Consider the following 13,401-nt stretch of genomic DNA (forward strand, 5'->3'; position numbering starts at 1 on the left):
TCCGGTGAAAGGGTCAATTACTTTGTTTTGCAGCATAACAGTGTTGTCCTCAGAAAGTCTTTATTACTCAAATGTGACTTCCCCTAGGCCCAGGCAAAGATCGCCATGCCAAGGACATCATGGGCCTAATAAGTGCTTGTTGCCAAGAACCCCCCCTTCCCCCCCAATATATCTGCTGGTGCCTCCAAAATGTAGGAGTGCTCTGGCTACTACATGAACCTTAATGTACTCCTGAACCCTGGAAAATGTGTGAACCAAGTGCACCCATCAGTGGCAGAACTACAATTGGGCGGCAGGTGCCAGGTACCGGGGCCCATGGAGATACTGGGGCCCCCTGCATGTCAGGTGCAGAGGGTCAGGGGCTTCATGCACTGTGGCCCAAAGATCGCTAGTTCCGCCTCTGGCACCCATAGAGCTAATATATGTTTAACAAATGTCCTAAGATTGTGATTGTAATATGTTATGTTCTGAAGAATAAATCTCAAAACTTTTTGGCCCCCGGCCCCAGTTTCCAGCCTCCTGCCTCAGTCTCCAGCCTCCAGCCAACAGTCTCCAGCCTCCTGCCCCAGTCTACAGCCCCCAGTTTCCAGCCTCCAGCCCCCAGTTTCCAGCCTCCAGCCCCCAGTTTCCAGCCTCCAGCCCCCAGTTTCCAGTCTCCAGCCTTCTGCCCCCAGTTTCCAGCCTCCAGCCCCCAGTTTCCAGCTTCCAGCCCACAGTCTCCAGTCTCCAGCCCCCAGTCTCCAGCCCCAGTCTCCAGCCCCCAGTTTCCAGCCTCCGCCCCAGTCTCCAGCCTCCTGCCCCAGTCCCCAACCCCCAGTTTCCAGCCTCCAGCCCCAGTCTCCAGCCCCCAGTCTCCAGCCCACAGTCTCCAGCCTCCTGCCCCAGTCTACAGCCCCCAGTTTCCAGCCTCCAGCCCCCAGTTTCCAGCCTCCAGCCCCCAGTTTCCAGCCTCCAGCCCCCAGTTTCCAGCCTCCAGTCTCCAGCCTCCTGCCCCAAGTTTCCAGCCTCCAGCCCCAGTCTCCAGCCCCCAGTTTCCAGCCTCCAGCCCAGTCTCCAGCCTCCAGCCCCAGTCTCCAGCCTCTAGTTTCCAGTCTCCAGCCCCCAGTCTCCAGCCTCCAGCCCCAGTCTCCAGCCCACAGTTTCCAGCCTCCAGCCCACAGTTTCCAGCCTCCTGCCCCAGTCCCCAACCCCCAGTTTCCAGCCTCCAGCCCCAGTCTCCAGCCCCCAGTCTCCAGCCTCCTGCCCCCAGTCTCCAGCCTCCTGCCCATGTCTTATTAAAAAGTATTACAAAATATAAATAAAAGTATTTATTTTGCAAAAATATTATTCTTAATTTGTTTATTTATAATGCTTAGATTTTCCAAAGTTCAAAAGGTATTAGTTTGAAGACAATTGGTGTTACTGTGTTAAGGAACATATATAGTTATGTACGTTTGTACCATAACGACGGGAAATTTGGATCATAACTGAATATATGACATTAGTATTAACTACAACACATTATAAGGAGGAGAAACGAGGTTCAGTGTGATAATCGTTTCCTCTCCTCACACAGTATATGGCAGCACAGCCATTATTCCATTATCCCCACACAGTATATGGCAGCACAGCCATTATTCCATTATCCTCACACAGTATATGGCAGCACATCCATTATTCCATTATCCTCACACAGTATATGGCAGCACAGCCATTATTCCATTATCTCTCACACAGTATATGGCAGCACAGCCATTATCCCTCACACAGTATATGGCAGCACAGCCATTATCCCTCACACAGTATATGGCAGCACAGCCATTATTCCATTATCCTCACACAGTATATGGCAGCACAGCCATTATTCCATTATCCCTCACACAGTATATGGCAGCACAGCCATTATTCCATTATCCCTCACGCAGTATATGGCAGCACAGCCATTATCCCTCACACAGTATATGGCAGCACAGCCATTATTCCATTATCTCTCACACAGTATATGGCAGCACAGCCATTATTCCATTATCCCTCACACAGTATATGGCAGCACAGCCATTATTCCATTATCCCTCACGCAGTATATGGCAGCACAGCCATTATCCCTCACACAGTATATGGCAGCACAGCCATTATTCCATTATCTCTCACACAGTATATGGCAGCACAGCCATTATAATCAAGAGGAAGATGCTGTGTATTGGTTAATTGCTGTCAGGCCTCCTGTCCTATCATTTCCATTGTGGTCTACAGACAGCATCCAAATCTCCCTTTCCTACCCCGACCCCTTACCCCCTATCCCATGTGTCTAACTGCCTTATTGTCATCACCACCTGCATGACTCCAGTTCTGAGCTTGTCTTTCCCCCCCCCCCACATTCCCGTCGCACTCTGCCCTCACCTGTCACCTGCAGTCCCTCTCGTAGTCCTGTCACCCCTTAAAAAAGGAAATAAAACCCTGGTTCACTTGCTGACTCTCATCTACAAGGTCCTCACCAGTGCTTCCCCACCTTACACCTCCAGGGGCGGATCTAGAAAATGGTTGTACCCCGGGCGATTTAGGGGGGGGGGGGATTTAGGCCCCACCCCCTTTCTGACTTCTGAGGCTGCCGGCGGCTGCACAGTATGTGCAGGTCCACTCGGCAGTGACAGGCAGGGGACAGTGTGCTGCCCGGCTGCTCTGATTGTGTTTTAAACACAGCAGCACACTGTCACTGCCGAACGGACCTTCACATAGTGTGCAGCCGCCGGCAGCAAGACCCCGCTAGGGGGGGCCATCGCCCCGACCGATTTCCCCTGGATCCGCCACTGTACACCTCTGACCTGGTCATGAGCTAGACCCCAGTGTGTTCACTCATCTCCGTCTCTCCACTTCTCTCCAAGACTTCTCCTGTGCTGCTCCCCTCCTATGGAACTCCTTGCTTCGCCAGACTGTCCCCAAGCTTCAATCCTGTAAACAATCCCTGAAAACTCATCTCTTCATGGTTATCTCCCCTATGCCTTCCTAGACTATGCTGTCCACTCCCTCCGTCATCACATTTTACCTCCTCCCTCTGGAATGTAAGCTCTCAAAGGGCAGGGTCCTCTCTACTCTATGCCTCACGTCTGTACAACGTGTTATGTCTTATGATAAATCGCCCTCTTACCTCTCCGTCTATATTACCTAGTATTCTTTTATTACTGTTTGTTCCCAGTCGTACAGCGCTACGGAATCTGCTGGTGCTACATAAATAAATGTTGATAAACATGATGAATCGTCTGCTGTTTGTTTACTAACATGTATATATTTCATGAGTATCCATGCTAGCACGTGGCTGTTCATGTATGTGTTATTATGCTTAGTTGTATTCATCTGTTAGTATGTTTCTATTCATGTATGTGTTATTATATAGTTAGTTATATGTTAGTATGTTTATATTCATGTATGTCATCAATGTATGATTGCGGAATGTGTGAAGCCCTATTAATAAACAAAGTGATGATGATGATGAAGAAGTAACTCATTAATATTTTTTTTGCTCTTTGTATTTACCCAAAAAGACTCTTCACCCTCTGGAATTAGGCGATTATTGAAGTGGTGAACGAGGGATTTTGGGAGTATTTATTATAAATAAAGGTATGTTCTTAAATTGTGTTTTTAACAGTACCTGACTGCAGCCTGCAGGTGTCACTGTTGCTCTCATCCACTTTCCAGTACTTGCCTGTTATTCTGTGTGACTGCCCTCTTGTGGCAGTTTGTAAGTACTGATTTTAATATGTTGTTTTATTTATCATTATAATGATTGTCACAGCACAAAGGGTAATTGACTTGTTGTGATTTAATATTATTTGATCGCTGTGACAGCTGAGCGATGAGTTACTTATCTCTCCGGAGGCCCCACTCCGATGTACTGAGCACTAACGGCGAATGTGCGGAACTGGAAGATCAGTTTCAGCCATTTTAAATAAAAAGAAAAGTCAAAAAATGCTGCTTTAAAAAACAAACAAACTAACAGATCTTTTAGGCAGATATAATATAAAAGTCTCCTCCAGAAAATGATATTTATTTCTAGTTTTAAATTAGCGCTTGTCTGTTCATTATATCCATCCTGAGATGGGGGTAACAATAGATACTGCGGTGGTACTGCCATGATATAGCTTCATCATACAAAGACACCGGAAAACCGTCCCCAGCTAAACACCGCTGATGGCGGATACGGTGTCTGCAAGCGGCTCTTCACCGTTTGATAAATATTGTATATTTATTCATAACTTGCTCAGTAAAGGAGCATTGCCACCTAAATGGTAGAAGGGATTTTCGGTGGAAAAATCTTCCTAACAGCCATAAGACTGGTTTGTGAATTGAATTCTCTACCCTAATGTGGTGGGATCCATCTTGCATTGTATACATGTATTCCTCTCCCATCTGTAATCACTGGACTACATTCAGCAGGTACCCGGATTATTATCTTTCCTTGTTCACCAATGTTGGAGCTGTCAGGGGAACATTTTCCTAGTCCTGCATGTAAACAGATCTGACCCCCTTCCTTAGTGGTACCTTGCCCCTAAAAGTGTCAGTCTTAAACTCATGGTGAGAAGGAAGTAGGTGTGATTTGGGTGGGTTGTGGCTTATTGTGTCCTGATTTTCCTTTTAAGACATTGGGAGTTCTGGTTTAGACGTTTTCAGCCATAAGGGAGCAGGAAGATGAATACGTTCTTGTGCTATACTATTAGTGGGGAGCATTTTCCACCTTTAAATTGGACTACAGTGGAAAACGCATTTCTGGGCATTTTAAAACTGCAAAACACAAAAATGTCACATGTAATAAAGTCAGTATAGTGTGTCCTCACTCACATGATTAATTAAAGCATAACCTCAGTTAAACAGAGAAACAGTGAAAAGTTGAGTTTAATGAATGAGGTAGTAAAGCAGTAAGACTTTGGTGTGAGGTCTAAGGCTTGCACCGTGGAATGCGTCGGGTAGATCATCCAGACACACTAGTACAAAGTCAAGGAGTTTTTGCGGTGTTTCTAGTCCACTTCACACAGGAGTCCCAATGTAGTGCTGCAAATCAAGTCTGCCAGCCTGCCAGTCATCATCTGCCTGTCTACACAGCTCCCCTCCCCTAACATTGCAGCATGCTGGGCACATTTATTTAGTAGTGGGACATTCTCTGATGACAGATGATGTTAGACAGCATCAGGAGGTGCCTGGATTATACAGTATTATTACTGTCCTGTGATGGGTGTACTGTATCAGACAAAAGTGGATTATTTCTGGTCTTTGGAACATAAACCATTTTCTCTCATCTTTTCATTGTTCTGTAGAGCACAGTTACCAGCTGTAGATTAGTGATAAGTCAGGTCATTGCAGTGATAGTTATTGTGTAGCTAATACACTGAAACAAGATGGCTGATCCCCTCGCTGATGATGGGCGTGTCAGGAGTCCGTCATTTCCCTTCCTTCTCAGCCCACTCATTGTAGCCACCTAGATAATTGCGGGCGCTGAAACAGACGTGGACATTTGGTGAGTTTCAGTTCGTCACATCTAGATAAATGCTCACTACACCTTGTAACTTGTACATTTACATTATATCATTATATGGCAGCAGCAGAGTCACAGGACACAAAGTGCGACAGCGGGACAGAGAGAGAGAGAGATGGAGAGAGACAGCAGCGGGACACACAGAGAGAGTGAGAGATGAAGAGAGACAGCAGCGGGACACACAGAGAGAGTGAGAGATGAAGAGAGACAGCAGCGGGACACACAGAGAGAGTGAGAGATGAAGAGAGACAGCAGCGGGACACAGAGAGAGAGAGAGAGAGAGATGGAGAGCATCGGGACACCAAGACAGAGAGAGAGAGAGAGATGGAGAGCAGCAGGAGACCGAGACACAGAGAGAGATGCAGATCAGTGGGAGACCGAGACACAGAGAGAGAGAGAGATACGGAGAGCAGCGAGACACAGAGAGAGAGAGATGGAGAATATCGGGACATAGAGACACAGAGAGAGAGAGAGAGAGAGAGAGAGATGGAGAGCAGCAGGAGACCGAGACACAGAGAGAAAGAGAGACATGGAGAGCAGTGAGACACAGAGAGAGAGAGATGGAGAGTATCGGGACATAGAGACACAGAGAGAGAGAGAGATGGAGAGCAGCGGGAGACCGAGACAGAGAGAGAGAGAGAGATGGAAAGCAGCGGGAGATCGAGACACAGAGAGAGAGAGATACGGAGAGCAGCGAGACAGAGAGAGAGAGATGGAGAGCAGCGGGAGATCGAGACACAGAGAGAGAGAGATGGAGAGCAGCGGGAGACCGAGACACAGAGAGAGAGAGATGGAGAGCAGCGGGAAACTGAGATACAGAGAGAGAGATGGAGAGCAGCGAGACACAGAGAGAGAGATGGAGAGCAGCGGGAGACCGAGGGAGAGAGAGAGATGGAGAGCAGGGGAACACAGAGAGAGAGAGAGAGATGGAGAGCAGCGGGAGACTGAGACAGAGAGAGAGAGCGATGGAGAGCAGGGGAACACAGAGAGAGAGATGAAGAGCAGCGGGAGACCGAGGGAGAGAGATGGAGAGCAGCAGGAGACCGAGACACAGAGAGAGAGAGAGAGATGGAGAGCAGCGGGAGACCGAGACACAGAGAGAGAGAGAGTGACGCAGAGCAGCAGGAGACCGAGACACAGAGAGAGAGAGAGAGAGAGATACGGAGAGCAGCGAGACACAGAGAGAGAGAGAGAGATGGAGAGCAGCGGGAGACCGAGGCACAGAGAGAGAGAGAGTGAGAGAGCGATGGAGAGCAGCGGGAGACCGAGACACAGAGAGAGAGAGAGAGAGAGCGATGGAGAGCAGCGGGAGACCGAGGCACAGAGAGAGAGAGAGTGAGAGAGCGATGGAGAGCAGCGGGAGACCGAGACACACAGAGAGAGAGAGAGAGATACGAAGAGCAGCGGGAGACCGAGACAGAGAGAGAGATGGAGAGCAGCGGGAGACCGAGAGAGAGAGAGAGAGATGGAGAGCAGAAGGACACAGACACAGAGAGAGAGAGATGGAGAGTATCGGGACATAGAGACACAGAGAGAGAGATGGAGAGCAGCGGGAGACCGAGACACAGAGAGAGAGAGAGATACGAAGAGCAGCGAGACACAGAGAGAGAGAGATGGAGAGCAGCGGGAGACCGAGACAGAGAGAGAGATGGAGAGCAGCGGGAGACCGAGAGAGAGAGAGAGAGAGAGAGATGGAGAGTATCGGGACATAGAGACACAGAGAGAGAGATGGAGAGCAGCGGGAGACAGAGAGAGAGAGAGAGATGGAGAGCAGAAGGACACAGACACAGAGAGAGAGAGAGAGAGAGAGAGAGAGAGAGAGATGGAGAGCAGCGGGAGACCGAGACACAGAGAGAGAGAGCGATGGAGAGCAGCGGGAGACCGAGACACAGAGAGAGAGAGAGTGACGCAGAGCAGCAGGAGACCGAGACACAGAGAGAGAGAGAGAGAGAGAGATACGGAGAGCAGCGAGACACAGAGAGAGAGAGATGGAGAGCAGCGGGAGACTGAGACGGAGAGGGGTGTATTTAAGAAAGCACAGTAGTGCACTATTGTGCACTTACCGTGTAAATTAGGCCAGGATGTGCTCTCCGCAAATTTATTAAAGGTGCATCGCAGCAGATATCATTGATATCTGCTGCTTTGCACTCCTGATCGTTTTTGCACAGAATGGTGACTGCTCCTGGCCGCAATCTAACAAGTCCCGAAAAAATGTTTTTTTTCGGGAACTTGTAGTGTTAATGTACCAGCTGAGGCTGGCGTACATCATAGGAAATGCTGGTAAAACTCCTGTTCTTTGGTATGTCCAGCTCTGCGATCCCTCCCTGTCACAGCCTCAAGTTCTCCGGACGGCACATGCGCAGTAGCATGAAGAACTGAAAGTACACTGAAGAGGAGGAGATCGGGAGCCAGCGCGACAGAAGAGCCAGTGGTGAGTATGGTTTTTTTTTATCACAGAAACAGCAGTTTTTCGGAACTGCTGTTTCTGTGATCCATTTTTAATAAATTTGAGAAATACATCAATCATTATCCATGCGATAAGGATTGATAAGTATTTCTCGTTTTGTCCGATACATGATAAATGTGCCCCATAGAGAGAGAGAGCGATGGAGAGCAGCGGGAGACAGAGGGAGAGAGATGGAGAGCATCAGGACACAGAGGGAGAGAGATGGAGAGCAGCGGGAGACCGAGAGAGAGAGAGATGGAGAGCAGAAGGACACAGACAGAGAGAGAGAGAGAGCGATGGAGAGCAGCGTGAGACCGAGGCACAGAGAGAGAGAGCGATGGAGAGCAGCGGGAGACCGAGGCACAGAGAGTGAGAGAGCGATGGAGAGCAGCGGGAGACCGAGACACACAGAGAGAGAGAGAGAGATGGAGAGCAGCGGGAGACCGAGAGAGAGAGAGAGAGAGAGAGAGAGAGATGGAGAGCAGAAGGACACAGACACAGAGAGAGAGAGATGGAGAGTATCGGGACATAGAGACACAGAGAGAGAGATGGAGAGCAGCGGGAGACAGAGAGAGAAAGAGAGCGATGGAGAGCAGTGGGAGACCGAGACACACAGAGAGAGAGAGATACGAAAAGCAGCGAGACACAGAGAGAGAGAGATGGAGAGCAGCGGGAGACCGAGACAGAGAGAGAGATGGAGAGCAGCGGGAGACCGAGAGAGAGAGAGATGGAGAGCAGAAGGACACAGAGACACAGAGAGAGAGAGATGGAGAGCAGCGGGAGACCGTGAGAGAGAGAGAGAGATGGAGAGCAGAAGGACACAGAGACACAGAGAGAGAGAGAATGGATGGCAGCGGGAGACCGAGACACACAGAGAGAGAGATGGAGAGCAGCGGGAGACCGAGACACAGAGAGAGAGATGGAGAGCAGCGGGAGATCGAGATACAGAGAGAGAGAGATGGAGAGCAGCGGGAGACCGAGAGAGAGATGGAGAGCATCAGGACACAGAGAGAGAGAGAGATGGAGACCAGAAGGACACAGAGCGAGAGAGAGATGCAGAGCAGCAGGAGACAGAGACACAGAGAGAGAGACAGAAAGCATCAGGACACAGAGACACAAAGAGAGAGAGAGAGAGAGATGGAGAGCAGAAGGACACAGAGAGAGAGATGCAGAGCAGCGGGAGACAGAGACACAGAGAGAGAGAGAGAGATGGAGAGCAGCGGGAGACAGAGACACAGAGAGAAAGATGGAGAGCAGTGGGAGACCGAGATACAGAGAGAGAGATGGAGAGCAGCGAGACAGAAAGAGAGAGAGAGATGGAGAGCAGCGAGACAGAAAGAGAGAGAGAGAGATGGAGAGCAGCGGGAGACCGAGACACAGAGAGAGAGAGAGAGAGATGGAGAGCAGCGGGAGACAGAGACACAGAGAGAAAGATGGAGAGCATTGGGAGACCGAGATACAGAGAGAGATAGATAAAGAGCAGCGGGAGACCGAGACACAGAGAGAGAGATGGAGAGCAGCGAGACACAGAGAGAGAGATGGAGAGCAGCGAGACAGAAAGAGAGAGAGAGAGATGGAGAGCAGCAGAAGACCAAGACACAGAGAGAGAGAGATGGAGAGCAGCGGGAGACAGAGACACAGAGAGAAAGATGGAGAGCAGTGGGAGACCGAGATACAGAGAGAGATAGATAAAGAGCAGCGGGAGACCGAGACACAGAGAGAGAGAGAGAGAGAGAGAGAGAGATGGAGAGCAGCGGGAGACCGAGACACAGAGAGAGAGATGGAGAGCAGCGAGACAGAAAGAGAGAGAGAGAGATGGAGAGCAGCGAGACACAGAGAGAGAGATGGGGAGCAGCGAGACACAGAGAGAGAGATGGAGAGCAGCGAGACACAGAGAGAGAGAGAGGTGGAGAGCAGCGAGACACAGAGAGAGAGAGAGATGGAGAGCAGCGAGACACAGAGAGAGAGATGGAGAGGAGCGAGACAGAGAGAGAGAGATGGAGAGCAGCGAGACACAGAGAGAGAGAGATGGAGAGCAGCGAGACACAGAGAGAGAGAGAGATGGAGAGCTGCGAGACAGAGAGAGAGAGATGGAGAGCAGCGGGAGACAGAGAGAGAGATGGAGAGCAGCGAGACACAGAGAGAGAGATGGAGAGCAGCGAGACACAGAGAGAGAGAGAGATGGAGAGCAGCAGGAGACAGAGACACAGAGAGAGAGATGGAGAGCAGCGAGACATAGAGAGAGAGAGAGATGGAGAGCTGCGAGACATAGAGAGAGAGAGATGGAGAGCAGCGGGAGACAGAGAGAGAGATGGAGAGCAGCGAGACACAGAGAGAGAGAGATGGAGAGCAGCGAGACACAGAGAGAGAGAGATGGAGAGCAGCGAGACACAGAGAGAGAGATGGAGAGCAGCGAGACACAGAGAGAGAGAGATGGAGAGCAGCGAGACACAGAGAGAGAGAGATGGAGAGCAGCGAGACACAGAGAGAGAGATGGGGAGCAGCGAGACACAGAGAGAGAGATGGAGAGCAGCGAGACACAGAGAGAGAGATGGAGAGCAGCGAGACACAGAGAGAGAGAGAGAGATGGAGAGCAGCGAGACACAGAGAGAGAGAGATGGAGAGCAGCAGGAGACAGAGACACAGAGAGAGAGACAGAAAGCATCAGGACACAGAGACACAAAGAGAGAGAGAGAGAGAGAGAGAGATGGAGAGCAGCAGGAGACAGAGACACAGAGAGAGAGATGGAGAGCAGCAGGAGACAGAGACACAGAGAGAGATGGAGAGCAGCAAGACACAGAGAGAGAGAGAGATGGAGAGCTGCGAGACATAGAGAGAGATGGAGAGCAGCGGGAGACAGAGAGAGAGAGAGAGATGGAGAGCAGCAGGAGACAGAGACACAGAGAGAGAGATGGAGAGCAGCGAGACATAGAGAGAGAGATGGAGAGCAGCGAGACACAGAGAGAGAGAGATGGAGAGCAGCGAGACACAGAGAGAGAGAGATGGAGAGCAGCGAGACACAGAGAGAGAGATGGGGAGCAGCGGGAGACAGAGACACAGAGAGAGAGATGGAGAGCAGCGAGACACAGAGAGAGAGATGGAGAGCAGCGAGACACAGAGAGATGGAGAGCATTGGGAGACCGAGACACAGAGAGAGAGATGGAGAGCAGCAGAAGACCAAGACACAGAGAGAGAGAGAGATGGAGAGCAGCGGGAGACCGAGACACCGAGAGAGAGAGAGATGGAGAGCAGCGGGAGACAGAGACACAGAGAGAAAGATGGAGAGCAGTGGGAGACCGAGATACAGAGAGAGAGATGGAGAGCAGCGAGACAGAAAGAGAGAGAGAGAGATGGAGAGCAGCGAGACAGAAAGAGAGAGAGATAGATAAAGAGCAGCGGGAGACCAAGACACAGAGAGAGAGAGAGAGAGAGATGGAGAGCAGCGGGAGACCGAGACACAGAGAGAGAGAGAGAGAGAGAGAGAGAGAGATGGAGAGCAGCGGGAGACCGAGACACAGAGAGAGAGATGGAGAGCAGCGAGACAGAAAGAGAGAGATGGAGAGCAGCGAGACACAGAGAAAGAGATGGGGAGCAGCGGGAGACAGAGACACAGAGAGAGAGATGGAGAGCAGCGAGACACAGAGAGAGAGATGGAGAGCAGCGAGACACAGAGAAAGAGATGGGGAGCAGCGGGAGACAGAGACACAGAGAGAGAGAGATGGAGAGCAGCGAGACACAGAGAGAGAGATGGAGAGCAGCGAGACAGAAAGAGAGAGAGAGATATGGAGAGCAGCAGAAGACCAAGACACAGAGAGAGAGAGATGGAGAGCAGCGGGAGACCGAGATACAGAGAGAGATAGATAAAGAGCAGCAGAAGACCAAGACACAGAGAGAGAGAGAGAGAGAGAGATGGAGAGCAGCGGGAGACCGAGACACAGAGAGAGAGATGGAGAGCAGCGAGACAGAAAGAGAGAGAGAGAGATGGAGAGCAGCGAGACACAGAGAGAGAGATGGAGAGCAGCGAGACACAGAGAAAGAGATGGGGAGCAGCGGGAGACAGAGACACAGAGAGAGAGATGGAGAGCAGCGAGACACAGAGAGAGAGATGGAGAGCAGCGAGACAGAAAGAGAGAGAGAGAGAGATGGAGAGCAGCAGAAGACCAAGACACAGAGAGAGAGAGAGATATGGAGAGCAGCAGAAGACCAAGACACAGAGAGAGAGAGATGAAGAGCAGCGGGAGACCGAGATACAGAGAGAGATAGATAAAGAGCAGCAGAAGACCAAGACACAGAGAGAGAGAGATGGAGAGCAGCGGGAGACAGAGACACAGAGAGAGAGATGGAGAGCAGCGAGACATAGAGAGAGAGAGAGATGGAGAGCAGCGAGACACAGAGAGAGAGATGGAGAGCAGCGAGACACAGAGAGAGAGATGGAGAGCAGCAGGAGACAGACGTTAATACTTGCCGAAATCACTCCCCCTATACACATTATTACACTTAGTATACACAGGTACCAGGCCACCTATAGGATACTTACTGCTTGTAGCCCAGCTCGGCAGCGATCTCGGTCGCTCGTTGACCTCTCCGGCCCAACTGACAGTGAAACACCAGGTTGTTGTCATCGTCCATCCCGGGCTTCTCTACATGATATGTTGCTTTAAAGGTGTCTGGGTCCATCTTCAGCGCGACCTCTATTTCGGAAACTGAAAGACACAAATAGCGTCACATATCTGATGGCCCTTATAGACTGCTCAGCAGACTTACTGACCCACAGTTATATGATATACATGCCTGGGGCTTCTCTGCATGTGCTGGACCACGCATGGTCTCTGCTCTTCTGAGAGGGTCAAACAAATACCATGGCTGCACACGACGTCACCTGATCCATTTACACAAACATGGCGAAACACAACGTCACCTGGTCCATTCACACAAACACGGCGGCACACGACGTCACCTGATCCATTCACACAAACATGGCGGCACCAACGTCACCTGGTCCATTCACACAAACATGGCGGCACACGACGTCACCTGGTCCATTCACACAAACATGGCGGCACACGTCATCACCGGATCCATTCACACAAACATGGCGGCACCAATGTCACCTGGTCCATTCACACAAACATGGCGGCACATGACGTCACCTGGCCCATTCACACAAACATGGCGGCACCAACGTCACCTGGTCCATTCACACAAACATGGCGGCACACGACGTCACCTGGTCCATTCACACAAACATGGCGGCACACGACGTCACCTGATCCATTCACACAAACATGGCGGCACACGACGTCACCTGGTCCATTCACACAAACATGGCGGCACACGACGTCACCTGATCCATTCACACAAACATGGCGGCGCACGACGTCACCTGATCCATTCACACAAACATGGTGGCACACGGCGGCACCTCATCCATTCACACAAACATGGCGGCACA

The 13,401-nt window shown here is 50.7% G+C and overlaps 1 protein-coding gene across 1 annotated transcript in view; it reads right to left on the reverse strand.

The window, feature by feature from the left end:
- F11R (F11 receptor) overlaps positions 1-12,652 on the reverse strand; it is a 67,169-nt gene extending 54,517 nt beyond the window's left edge. Inside the window, exon 1 of the mRNA XM_075193192.1 lies at positions 12,487-12,652. Coding sequence (XP_075049293.1) covers positions 12,487-12,571 — 85 coding nt within the window. The 5' untranslated portion in view covers positions 12,572-12,652. The remainder of the gene's footprint in view (positions 1-12,486) is intronic.
- Positions 12,653-13,401: the final 749 nt, after the last annotated feature.

The sequence above is a fragment of the Mixophyes fleayi genome, chromosome 12, assembly GCF_038048845.1.
Source record: "Mixophyes fleayi isolate aMixFle1 chromosome 12, aMixFle1.hap1, whole genome shotgun sequence".
Classification (NCBI taxonomy): domain Eukaryota; kingdom Metazoa; phylum Chordata; class Amphibia; order Anura; family Limnodynastidae; genus Mixophyes; species Mixophyes fleayi.